Consider the following 13,139-nt stretch of genomic DNA (forward strand, 5'->3'; position numbering starts at 1 on the left):
AATGAGCGGGCGGATAGGCTGCGGTGGATGCTCGACAAAGGATGAGGCAGAAAAACTCAGTCGACCTCCATGCCTGCTCAATCGAGCTCGTGTTGGGTGCTTCTTGTCGGCAGCTGAAGACTGTGGGGAAGCCAGAAATAGGTCACGAGCAGGGTTGACCGCAGAGGAATGAGGTTGTGACTATCAGTACTTGCAGCAAGAGGCTAGATCACCCGCGGTTTGCCAGAGCCCGCCGGGAAGTAAGCAGTCACTTACTTGACTCTTGATTCACGCTATGCAGCAGTTGCTCGAGTCACAATAAACTCAAAGTTTCGAGTGTGGGATGGCGCCAATCCCAGGCCTGCAAGTAGTGGCGTTGAGATACCAGTGTGATGAAGCTGAGAGCAGATGGACGACTCGGAAAAGGCGTATGGCCTTGTTGTGATGCCAGTGCAGTCGATCAAGGCAATCGACGATCTGAAATCTCGGAAGCGGTCGATTGCATCGACGGCTCGAAGGAGGCGACCAAACGCGTGGGCGAAAGACGGCAGAAAGCAGAAATCAGCAGCCGTGTTCGCTGCTCGATTGTCTGTTTATCGCGCCAAAACGTTGAGGAAAAGGTTGTCGATGAATCGGAAAGAGTGAGGCTCAACGTTTCATACGAGCGAGCGCAGAAAAGCTCTTTCGGCGTGATTAGTAAGGTTGATTGGATGCCGACACGTAGACGATCGAGCCGTTCAGCTCGAAAGCGAGCGAGGCTAGTGGTGAAGTGCGCTTGAGGATGGAGCGTCGACGCTGAACTGACTCGTCTGCAAAACAACCAAGGGTTTGCGGTGAGTTGATGGTGTATGCTGTACCAGAGCTTGTTTGGTTGCGGCTGAAGAGATGAAGCGGCGTAGAATGCAAAGGATCTAAGACAACGTAAAGATCGAGATCGATGACGATCAACGATGGTCGCTTCTCGGATTGACGCCAAGCTACGACGTCCTGCCAAGAATGGTAAGCAGGTGCAGCTCGGTCGCAAGAGCTGGACTTGCGCAGCGTCCCGATGCGATGAGGAGGTGGTCGAGACGCTGGTCAGAACGGCGGTGAGGTCAAGAGGAACGGAGCGCACGCTGGGATGGTCTGGGCTAGTCAAGTGAATAGGATGACGCCAACTTTGTAGCATGTGTGTGTCCACCTACGTGAAACAAAGCAGGGGCAGTGAACAGTGAACAGAGTGACTGAATCGAGAATCATAATCCAAGCCACACGGGAGCGCGTCGAGTACCACCGCCCGCAGCTCGGAATCATCACAATGAAGCTTGCGAGCGTGCTTGCGTGCAAATCGTGAATGTGAAGCGCAAAGCGTCGAATGTCCAGCACCAAGCACCAAGAGGCATGTGGACTGTGTTGGACTGGCTACATGTGAAGCAACTCTCCGTCACCTTCTGCGAAGCACAACAGACGCGGTCAAGCTTCCCGAAAAGGTGTTTTTTTTTCTATCACTTTTTGTTTTATTTTACCCTGCTTCCCTCGGAAGCTTGAATTCTATTCTGGGCCCAGGACAAACAGGAGACCAAACGAAACACCGAGGAACGTTGGGCATCGGTTGTTGCGTTTGAAGATGACCAACACACACACACACACACACACAATCACAAATGCTGATTTCAGGATACTTGCATGAAGAGAAATCGTGAATGAGAATTGGGCCTCGACTCACATCCGCACTCACTGCTAGTTCGCCGACACCCATTTCCTCGTCTCGGTCTATGCTTGTCTGTGACTGACTGCTCTTCGCACACAACTACCTGTCAGCAACTATAACAGCAACAGTCTTGAGTAGCTGCAATAGCAGAAGTCTGAGACAATCTTGCATCTGCGTGTGCTGACGTCTCGAAAACATGGTACGCTGTACTCTTACCACACCCGACCATATCTAATGCTCGCTTCTCATCGTCGATAAGGCAGGCACCAACAGTACCAAAGCATGAGCGCAGAAACTTCCATGCTCTTGTCATTGCTTGCCCTTTCGAGTTTGCGGCATTTGGCTTGAGTTCGGGCCGGTCTCACTCCAGAGTATGTTACTGCTACTGCTACCGCTCCCGCTGTTTGCATTGAAGACATCGCGATCGCGATCGGCTCGGAGGTGGGGGGTCGAGTCAGCAAGAGGCGCCCGCTGACGTTGAACGATGAAGTATGACGTTCAAAGTGGGCTCAGTGAATGCAAACCCGACTTCATTCGACTTTCCTGCAAGGAGAGCGCGAACGCAATCGCACCAGGACAATGTTTGGCTTCATTTGCGGTCAAGCATACAATCCCACAGCATGGCGCGAATATCACAATGTCCGCAGCAAATCGTTCGGCTCGCATCTTGGAGCCATATTGGCGCGATTGATGACTGATTTAAGCAAAGTTTTCCCATCCACACAGGTCTCACCAGGAGGCGTAGCTCGTTTGCACTCCCGTCATAGCAACGCGCTTCTGCCAGATTGGCGCTCTGAGCTTCTCCCCCGGAGTGCAGTGGCCGTCGATGCGATTTTTTAGATTGATCAAGGTCATCATCGGAGCTAAGCGAAGCAGTCTACTGTGTCTTTTTCCTGGTTCGGTAGAATGAATGGCAGCTACAACAAGCGCGTGATGAGCTCAGGGTGCACCCTCGGCTACACGTAGGTGAATTCAGAAACCGAGTCCAAGTAGAATTACAGCAAGCTAGCCGCGTGCTCAACCACTTGTGTTGCACCACGCCCGTTTGGCAGCGTACACGATAACTTAGTCACCTAGAATCGAGGCATATCGAGGCGTACTTTTGATGAGAAAATCGATCCGCTTGCCTTCAAGCAAGACTCGGATCAGAAGAGCTCGAGTTGTGGGTTCTTAGACGGGGCGTTGGACATAAACGCCCATGTGAAACCTTTGGTTTGTATTTTACAAGCGATCCGTGATCAAGAGAAGTTCGACTTGGGGATACGGATGAGCCGAGTGCAAACGCGAAAGCGAAAGTAAACCCCTGAATGCAAAGAGAGAGCGCGCACTTGCAAGCCAGGTTCCCGTCGGAGAGAGCGTTGCTGCTCCTCAAAATCATGAATCACGAACTGTTGCAATGCAAGCAGCGAGCTCGTCTTGAATCTCAAAGCAGGCGTGACAGGTGACAGAATATAACGCCGTCCGCTGCAGGGTTTGAGCTTCGACTCTTCCTTTCAAAGTAGTTATGCAATCACGAAATTGTAAATTGCTCAGCGTCGTTTGGTTTCTCGAAAGAGGCAGCCAACCGACTGCTGACCGCGGTCCTCCCTACACCTTGGCCTGCCTGCCCAACACACTGGCAAAGGAACACTACGACAAGCAATCACGAATCTTCACGCTGCCGACAAACGAGAAATTTCCTGATCCCAAGCCGCGCTACAAACAAACTCGGTTGCCGTCCGTGGTCGCTCTCTCTCTCTCTCTCTCTCCAATTCCGACATACCTGCACAAGCTGACCGGCCAACCTCTGCTATCTGCGGAAGAAAGCGGGTTAACAAGTCACCTGCACGCTTCAACAGCCTGCATTTCTCCTTCGAATGGTGTCTGCTCTCGGCAGCCTGTATACCTTCTAGCCAGACACGAATCACTTTTCGCGCACCTTGGCGAGGGCCACCTTGTAAGTATGTTTGCAACAATCACAGTTGCACAGAGCGATGAGCGGGGGATCGACATGTTGAATTCACTCAACGATCTCAATTAGGGGCGTTTATGACTGCATACATTGTGTGGACCCTGTCAACCAGTCTCTTGAACGGAAGCGTGGATGTTTCTTGGGTGGAAATTTTCGCGCCCGTTTGCTTGCCGACGCAACTCACGATCGTCTAGGCTCTGGCTCCGTCAAGCACATTCTCGTGTAGCATGGACTTGACTCGACCCGAACCGCTCTCACCCAGAAGCCGATGGCACGAAAGTGGATCGATATCCTTGCACGATATCGGCTTTTTGACAAGCGGAAAGTTCGAGGTTAGTCGACCTTGTGGCTGGTGACTGCTTCACGATATGGTCGTGAGTAATTCCGCATGGCGGACTCCGGCAAATGATTCACAATCGTGATTCGTGATTGTTTTTGCACGCAACACGATCCAGTCACAACTGCTGCAAGTCTCGCCCGGCTGAGCGACTTCTTCATGCTTCTTTCCTGGTTCCGAATCGCTCAGTCGGACTTGTGTGTCTGTAGCGTAAAGTTGATGCACGGATCCTTGGCAGGTCCTTGTCTGCCTCTTCTGAGTTGCTTCATTTTGCTTGGCACGTTGGTCCACACAGCCCACCGCAAGGGTCATTCTGAGAGTCGCTCACTTGGAATGTGCGTAACCAACCGACGAGCACCAACGGTGAGCCTTGAGCCAATTGCGCGGGGCTATCTCGTATCATTGTGATTGTGTCAGACCGCCCGCCACGTTCAGCCACCGTGATACCGATTCAAAGTCAGCTCTTTTGTCGAGAAACGGCAAGAGCGAGTGCGCCAGTGCCAATCACATTTCTGGTCAGCAGTCACGAGTGTGGGTATGCATCGGAGCAAGCCGTCTCTCACTTGGCCCTTACCTCGCCTCGCTCTGGCTCCCCGCAATTTTTTTTGCGTCTACAACGTTTAGCAAGCAGCCGAAGCGCGTCTCCTGCTGCTGCCAGGGACCCTTTTCGTGTTTCACCATTCACCATTGGGACCCTGAATTGGCCTTTTACGCCTTTGTTTCAGTGTCACTGCCCAGCGCGCGTAAAATCTGAGAGAAGGAGGAGGCTTCCATCCTTTTCCGCGCGAAGGGCTCCTCGGTTGTGACATGTCTCTTATCGGAGAAAGTGACAGCGCCGTGTCAACATCGAGCCTCGACGACGCAACAGCGTGCACCATAGCCAGGCACATCCGATGTCATTCAGATTGGGTTCGCTAGACTCGGATTTCGCTTTGTTACCAGCTTGCGTTTTTGCTCCTGACGCAGGCGCCAAACGATCGTGCTTTGTGGTTGTCAGGCCGAGAGTATGTACGTCCCGATCGCCAAGCCGTTAAATAATAACGAATATATGCACCTTTCCTGCTCGCCGCCTTCTGTGAAGCTCTTTTGCACCGCCTCCATTGATGACAGATTCGCATCTTCTGCTCGCGCTCCTTGTTGAAGGATATCCATCTCCAGGATTCATTTCTGCCTCGCTTCCGTGGTACAACCCGCATACCTGGACCCTGGTTTCGGCAACGTTGCCCTGACTCTCGCAACCCGCTCCGTCCGCTCAGTGATAGCGTCGAGACAAGACGTCCTGTCCGACGAATGCAAGATGCCATCATCTCATCTCGCGGCCGTACACCAAAACGTCCTGTGCGACCAGCCATCATTCCTTGCGTCCTCCTCGCTTTTCGATAAGGACCCTTTCTCATTCCCCTGCTTTGTATTTTAGGCTGCTTCACTCTGAGACATGGCTATCATAGTACCAAGCCCCTTTTCTCTCGCAAAGCTGATTGGTTCCGAGTCCAATCAGCTGGGTTCAGTTGTGCCTTGTCTCCTGTCCTTGTTCTACTGTACACATACTCCGCATCAGCCTGTTTGCTACCCAGAAGCGGTATCGTTTTCGTGACACTCCACGACTTACGCAATCCAAGCAAAATCTACCCAATCACTTTCCCTCGAGTTCCGGCCCCACATCGTTGAGAGGACTCGAGCTTCTCTCTGGGAATGGCTTTACCGCCCATTCTGCTTGATGTGGCTTTTACGCGGTCAGAGTGAGTCGTTGGACCCCGCATTCCAGGTTTCGTCGATTTCATGGACGACTCTGTCTGGGCAAGTTGAATGTCGGCGCCACCGGGAATGCGCACTTGACTTTCAGCATCTAAACAACACCAACAATCGCAAATGTTTGAGGCTTTCTTTGCTTTTGCATCACATGGTCCACCTTGTCTTGCATGTATGGTAAACCTGCAGCATGGCATCATTTGGTGTGTAGGAGCTTGCGCAAGGCGCTCATCGCGCCGATGTGCGCAAACAAGGGAGACAATGAAAGCCCTGCTGTGTCTGAAGCGGGATTGCGCTGCATATGAAGGCTACGACTCATCTCTAGACCTTTTCTTCCTGACTGACTCATTCGAAGCTTGATTCATAATTCTCGTAGCCAACCCTCCACCTCTGCGGGTTGCCTTTATACGCTTCCCGATACAGTGAGCTTCCGTCATTGACGAGGACTAGCCGCGAGGTTAGCTCACATTGCCAAATAGGTGGTTACCCTTGACAGTCCATCGTTTGAATTCATGCTTGCATTTTCTTAAAACGAAACCGCCACCAGGAGCTGCTCAAAAGGATCGATCCGGTATGTCTCTCTATCAAACCAATCAGCTGCGGGGCAAGCTGCCTCGCTACAAGCAAGCCCATTCCAGTTGTGTAACTTCACACAGCATCGACAGTCTGCCAGAGTTATGCGATCAAAGGTTGTCGAATTCACAGAATGACACATAAGGATGTCTTGATGGATATGCTGATAGATTGCAACGATGAGGACAGGCAAAGAGGCCAAGACGTTGCTGCTTGTGGAGCGAATCACGAATCCATCTCGCTAACGCATTCCCAGGCACCCTTAAGGTTCTCCTTCCACAAGGTAATCTTGCCGTCACCGCAGCTAACCGCCAGCACGTTGCCGCTGACACTCCAGCTTACTCTCCAGACTGTGTCGGGGAACTTGTTGCTACCAGCACCGGCTGCTGCTGAGGCCGAGATCGGATTCAAGGCGGTCTTGGACCAAGCTGCCGTGGGCGAGTCCTGGGTCCAGATCAAGACGGTCCGGTCCTGCGAAGCGGTTGCGAGGTAGCTGCGGGGCAAGCCGACGTTGGGAGCAAATGCTACATCGCGCACCCAGTCCGAATGGCCCTGGAGCGCTTCTACCTCGACAAAGCGGTTGGCCTCTTGGCTGAATTCCCAGATCTTGACCGTGTTGTCGCAGCCTGCCGAGGCGAAGCGCTTGACGAGCTTTGCCTCGCCGTTGGATGCAGCACCAGCGTTAGCACCTACAGACTGTGCTGAAATCAAAGAGCCTGGAACCACAGCAGGAGCCCAGGACACTGCGTTACAGCCGACAGGGTGAGCAGCTACCAAGTCGACCGCCCAGGTCCCGTCGTTGTTGAAAGTGAGAACCGAGACGTTGCCGTCAGAGGAAGCGCAGGCAAGGATGGAGCCAAGTTCGTGAGGAGCCCAAGAAATCGAGTTCACCGACGCAGTGTGCAAAGTGTGCTCCTTGATCTTGGTCCAGCCGCCAGCCGAAGATGTAGGAGCTCCATAAGCGGATTGCGAGCCGTACGGAGCCGAAGCGCCGATCGAAGCACCTGCGCCGTTGTCTTTCCAGATGACCACCTTTCCATCGTAAGAACAGCTGGCCAGAATATCACCAAAAGTTGGGTGTGCCCATGCAACCTGCCAGACGGGTCCCTGGTGACCGTGAAGCGTCTCTGCAGTGGTGGAGGGAGTGCCGTTGACAATATCAAACACCTTGACGGTGCGGTCAGAAGAGCACGTCGCGAGACGCTTGCCGTAGAAGTCGAGTTGCGCATCGTGCACCATGTCTTCGTGTTGAGTCTCGATGTTCTTTGGTCGTTCTGCAGAGAGCGAGAGCCCTGCAGAGGACGATGTGACGGTGGTCATAGTGAGCGAAGCTCTCGGTCGCACGGATGGTTGTGAGGTTTGATGCTGCGTTTCAGCGGTTGAACAGTTGATCAAGCGAGGCGCTACAGTGTGTATCAAGCGTGCGTGATGCCGAGGCGAATGGCGATGACGAATGCAGCGCGGTTGAAAATATGGTGGTGTTGCGTGTATCGAGATGCGAAGATTGGTTTTCGACGTTCCAGCGCATCGGCCGTTCAATACCTGCGGAGCACAGACACTTTCAAACGCGTTGCATTCACGATTCAGTCACGATTACACCCAACCTCTCGGCCGTACTGCTCCCACGACACAGATCACAAATTGTAAGGACGGTGTAACATCCTCATCAAAATCACACGAATCGTGAATTCGTGAATTGAATCACGAATTCACGATTCACGATTGGAAGGCCGGCAATTTACCCGACCAGCTTCACGCTTCGGTGAAATCACAAATCACGAATCAGTCAAGTTATCATTCGTGATTCACGAATGTTGCCATCTTTTGTGCGACCCTCCCCTCCTGCTGCGTCCCCACAGCGAATCGAAAAAAGTGCAAAGTTGGGCAACCATTCACCGAAACCAACTGTTGTGCTTCGACTCGACTCAGCTCTGATCGTTTTGCTCTGTCATTTCTCCAAGCTCCTTGCTGTCATTCACGATTATCGCTGCAATTAACTACAAGGGACTTCGGAAGAGCCGGATCTTACGCTGCCTTGCCAGCATCACTTCCAATCGCCATGCAAAGACCCTCAATGTCTTCGCAGCGGAGCAATGAAAGGAGCCCACTTCTCTCGGCTCAACCGTCTTCGTCCTCATTTGCGCCCGACGAGTCGATCCCGCCTCGTTCCTTGACGCCATCATACACACCAGCAGCCTCTTCTCCCAGACCGCGCAAGCTGTCAGTCACTACAAAAAGCTCTCTCGATTACCAAGCCACGCCCGAGACAGCGCGGCTCCTCGATCGGACGCTGAACAGCTCCCCCTCTCAAGATCGCATCGAGCCACACGCGTCCTCCTGTGATATTGAGCGTGGAAGCTCGTCGCAAGATGCAGATCGCACCAATGAGCTCCCCTTTCCGTCTCAGACAGACCCTTCTAGACCGTTACGGCCAAAGAATTATCTCATCAAGAAGAATGCTTCGAAAGTGAGAAGTTTCGTCAAACGCAACGAGGGCATCTGCCTGCTAGGATTCGCACAACTCTTCTTCTCCACCATGAATTTTTTCTTCAAGCTGATCAACCTCTTACCTCTTGAAGAAAGTGCACCTGTCACCGCGCTCGAAATCATCTTCATCCGCATGTCCATCACCTGGGTCGGCTGTGTCGGCTTCATGCTCGCCTCGGGAGTCGAAAACCCATTCTTGGGCCCCAAGGAGGTACGCAAGCTCTTGGCACTCCGAGGGTTTGTCGGCTTGTTCGGCTTGTTCGGACTCTACTATTCGCTCCAGTACTTGTCGCTAGCAGACGCAACCGTCATCACCTTTCTGGGTCCATTGGCGACTGGTCTTCTCGGTTTCATCGTTCTCGGCGAGCCTTTCACATTTCGTGAGGCAATGGGCGGAATTGTCAGCCTTTCGGGCGTGGTTCTCATCGCTCGGCCCGCTTTCATATTTGGCAGGAAGGCTGCTGATTCCGATCTAGATCAAATACCCAGTCTCGACCTAGTCAACACCACAGCTGCCAGTGGTACAAATGCTACGGTCCAAGCTAGCTCAGCTGTCGTCAAGCATCTCTTGCACAACCTAAGTTCGATTGACATGCTGAGACGGAGCAGTGGTGCAAATGGTACATCCATGGACGCAGCCGATGGCGTCGTAACCATCGATGGCGTTACGGAGAAGCAACGTCTATTCGCTGTCGGTCTGGCATTGCTTGGTGTCTGTGGTGGTGCAGGAGCCTACATCACCATCCGTGCCATCGGCCGTCGAGCATCTGCGACCCACTCGGTCGCCTACTTTTCTCTCTACTCGACCATTGTCAGCGCCTTGCTCATGTGGTCCACAGGCACCCAGTTTGTGCTGCCAACACAACCAAAGTGGATCCTGCTCCTCGTTTGTGTCGGCATCTTCGGTCTCGCCGCTCAGATCCTGCTGGCCATGGGCCTTCAGCGAGAAAAGGCAGGTCGAGCCGTCTCTGTCACATATCTCCAGATCGTCTACGCAACTCTGTACCAGCTCGTCTTCTTGCACATTCCCATCCAGCCGCTCAGCGCCATCGGCATGGTCGTCATCCTCATCTCCGCCGGCTGGGTCGCGGCTGGCAAATCCTAGAGCGCCTTTTACGTCATAGTCTTGCATAAGTTATCCTGACAAAACTTGCAATTCCATCTGCATTCACGATTGACACAAACAAATTCATTTCAGATGCTCCCACTGGCCTTTGGCCTTCCTTGATCACCTCATGAGGAGTCGCAGACAGGCATTTTTCAAACGCGTCATTCCACGTGGCTCTTTGCCGCGAAAGCTAGCATTTCACTTGAACTGCATCAGCGAATCAGCGAGAGCGATCGAAGCTTTGTAAGAGCCTGGTTTAAGACGGTCACTCGTCACGAGGAGGCAGACCAGAGGACGGGCCAGATGGCCACCCGACAAAGGCACTGACTGGATGCGGTGCGGTCTTTTCCGCCGGTTGGTTGATGGGCAGATCCGAGATCCATCCGGGCTTCTTGTCCCTATCCAGATCGTCTTCGAACTCGTCCTCCTCCTCATTGCTGGCGGTAGACTCTCCAAGTGCTTCCGTGCCGAGAAGCTCGGCACCGGCGACACCAGCGATCAGATCGAGACCACTCGTCAACTCCTTGTCTGCTGGACCGGTCGCTGCGACGCCCTGTGTGCCCGACCGTTCTGCAGCGCCATGCGAATGCGACGAAGAATCTTGTGCGCCCGTCGCGCCGTGCTTGTGATGCCTCTTCTTCAAGCTGAGGTCGAGTCGCCGGAAGGCAGACTGCATGATCTGAAGTTGTCGATTGGACGCTGTGAACCGATCCGACAACTGCCGCAGTAGATCATAAGCGAGTACGAGGAGCTCCTGCGCCTCCTTGAGGATGGCAATCGAGTTGGGATCCTGAGAGGGATCCATGAGTCGTGAGGTGATGTAGATAGCAGGAATTAAACCTCGCCCTGTTTGACTTAGTTGGTACGACATGACCGAGCCGAAATCGGTGTATTCCCCGCGTTGAATCATCTTGCGTTGCGAGAGGAGGAGCTCTCGACACCACTTGACCATCTCATCGCGGTAATCTATCCTCGGCGGCTGGCGTGACAGATTTGTGTTTGCCATGCAGAAGAGGTGTCTATAGATGAAGATCTTGATAAAAGCAACTGTTGTGCGTAGTCTTTCGATGTGTGCTTGGTACATAAGATCATCCTCATGTGCGGATGTCGGTCTCGGAGTATCTGCAAAGCGAAAGTCGTCTACGACTGCTCTTGACGATAATTATCAAAGAAGAATCAAAGAAGAGAGCGAGAACAAGTTTGATTGTCAGTCAGAAACGTGGCAGAAGTTGCGAAGCTATTAGAGAATGCAACACATACGCTCGAGCTCTTCCTCGAATCCGATGGCCTCATGATCGGCCATGCAATTGTCGTCGTGGTTTTCCGATTGTCTGGGTCGCTTAGGCTTTTTGCGCATGACTCGCTCGAGAGCTGCTGAAGCACTGCATGCCGGAAGGTTGATCTTATCAATGACGCGTTCGAGAACGCAAAAGAGGCGAATGGCGGCGCGGTGCCATGGTCGAAGTGTACAGGCACGATCGAAAGATGTTGCAGCCGGCAATCTCTCGGTGTATTCGTCCGAGTCGACATCAATTTCGGGGACATCCATGTCAGAGAGACGAAGCATGACGGGACGTCCGTACGCGGCCGAGATTTTGTCGCCGCAGTAGACGGCCCAAACAGTGCGGCGACGGGCTTCGATTTCAGAAGGAGTGAAAGCGTCGGTGTAGGTCTCTGCGGACCGATGGAGACCCACGTCAAAGCACTTTGACACGCAACCGTTCATGAGATAATGCGCCCTTGTCACGCCGAAAGGACCCGAAGCGCCAAAGCAATAGTGGGAAAGATAGAACAGAGCCTGGATGTGATTCAAGCTGGCCCAATCCGTGCTTCTCGGTGCCAGCCTGCGAATTTCGAGGTAGAGCTCAAAAAAGCCGAAGCTGCGAGCCCATTCTGCCGCGTGTCCGCCTTTGGCGCTACCTGCTTCCTGGCGCGCAGCTATTGCACAACACGCAATGACGAGGCAGACGAAGGTTGGATTTTGGCGTTCGTTCTCGTTTTTGAGCGTGGCAAGAAACTCGGAGAGGATGAAGGTTGGCCATAATACATACGTGGTGGAGAGGAACGTGTGTAGGAGGGAACGTCGATGCTGCTGTGGGATTTTGGTGCCCATGAACGCCCACAAATCTTCGGGTGGAGGACCAGAGTCGAGGCAGGTCTTGGCGGGCTGGTCTTGACCGGATGGAGTCGCAGAAAAATCGGCATTTCTATTAGCAGAGACGCGAGTAGCGCTTCGAGAGCGGCTATGACGGTGATCCTGTGGGTGAAGAGGGGCTATCGCTGGTGAAGTCTCAGCCGAGGAGTTGCTGGCGACTGAAAGGGTAGGTTTGGTCGGGATTTGCATTGAAGGGAAGCGATCTGGTGCCAGCCCAGCCGATGCATCAAAAGTAAAAGCGACATTGAGCGAAGGAGCACCGCTCAACGACCAGTCAGCCGCAAGAGAGTCTGGGAAGGTTCCCATGGGTGCTCCAAGGCCGGTGCTCATGTGGCTGCCGTGAGAATGGGGCGAAAGTGACTCGTTCTCCAGCGCGAACATTTGCATGTTGACGCCATCCTGATTTTCGCCCTCGAGGACTTGCCAGAGGGCGTCGAGGAACTGTTCGTTAGCCAATTTGTGATATTCGTGAAGATAGGAAAGCGTGCCAAGTCCTGAAGATAGGGAGAGCGCTTTAAGGTGACCAAACTCGTTGCGATAGATAGAATCGTATGGGTAAGCAAGGTATCTATGTCGTCGAGGATCAGGCTTGGGTGGCCATGCCACAGTGTGACTAGATCGCTCGTACGGCGTGTTGGGCCAGGGTATCGCAGATCCAGAGCGCTCTGCCGTACCATCTACATCGGCAGATGGCCTGTCGGTGTGACTGCTGCGTGTGCGAGCCGAGCCATGAGCTTGGAAGTGATTGTCTGCGTTGGGCCAGCTTTCTGCAAAGGGGTCAGAGACTTCCGATAAAGAAGACCCGGCCGGATGAGCAAAGGCAGATTGGTCGTAAGGGTCCTCGCCAGGGCGCCAGTCTCTGCAGACGATGCCCAATGAGGTGCATTTCTTGCAGGGCCTGAGATCGCCGCACTTGATCTTGCGAGCTTTGCAGCGGTTGCACGCTTGGCGAACTCGGGTGCGCTTCTGGCCTGCTTGATCGCCCTGCGCTCGGGCTGGAGGAACTTCTGCCGTGCTGGAACGAACCCTCTTGCTCGAGGCTAAAGGTGGCGAAGAGGAACGCTTGATGATTGTATTTGATGATGGTCCAGGGGTCATTGTCGGTTACTT

At 53.4% G+C, this 13,139-nt stretch overlaps 3 protein-coding genes across 3 annotated transcripts; 1 reads left to right on the plus strand and 2 right to left on the minus strand.

Annotated features, from left to right (window-relative positions):
* Positions 1-6,504: 6,504 nt before the first annotated feature.
* UMAG_02245 (putative protein transport protein) lies at positions 6,505-7,599 on the minus strand (the record flags this gene model as incomplete). The annotated part of the gene is made up of 1 exon (XM_011390281.1): positions 6,505-7,599. One exon carries the CDS (start codon positions 7,597-7,599, stop codon positions 6,505-6,507), a length of 1,095 nt encoding a protein of 364 aa, XP_011388583.1.
* Positions 7,600-8,338: 739 nt separating this feature from the next.
* Positions 8,339-9,871, plus strand: UMAG_02246 (uncharacterized protein; the record flags this gene model as incomplete). Its single annotated transcript, XM_011390282.1, has 1 exon — positions 8,339-9,871. The coding sequence occupies one exon, from the start codon at positions 8,339-8,341 to the stop codon at positions 9,869-9,871; it is 1,533 nt and encodes a 510-aa protein (XP_011388584.1).
* Positions 9,872-10,139: 268 nt separating this feature from the next.
* Positions 10,140-13,127, minus strand: UMAG_02247 (uncharacterized protein; the record flags this gene model as incomplete). The annotated part of the gene is made up of 2 exons (XM_011390283.1): positions 10,140-10,996; positions 11,135-13,127. The coding sequence occupies 2 exons, from the start codon at positions 13,125-13,127 to the stop codon at positions 10,140-10,142; spliced, it is 2,850 nt and encodes a 949-aa protein (XP_011388585.1).
* Positions 13,128-13,139: the final 12 nt, after the last annotated feature.

The sequence above is a fragment of the Mycosarcoma maydis genome, chromosome 5 (assembly GCF_000328475.2).
Source record: "Mycosarcoma maydis chromosome 5, whole genome shotgun sequence".
In the NCBI taxonomy this organism is placed as follows: Eukaryota; Fungi; Basidiomycota; class Ustilaginomycetes; order Ustilaginales; genus Mycosarcoma; species Mycosarcoma maydis.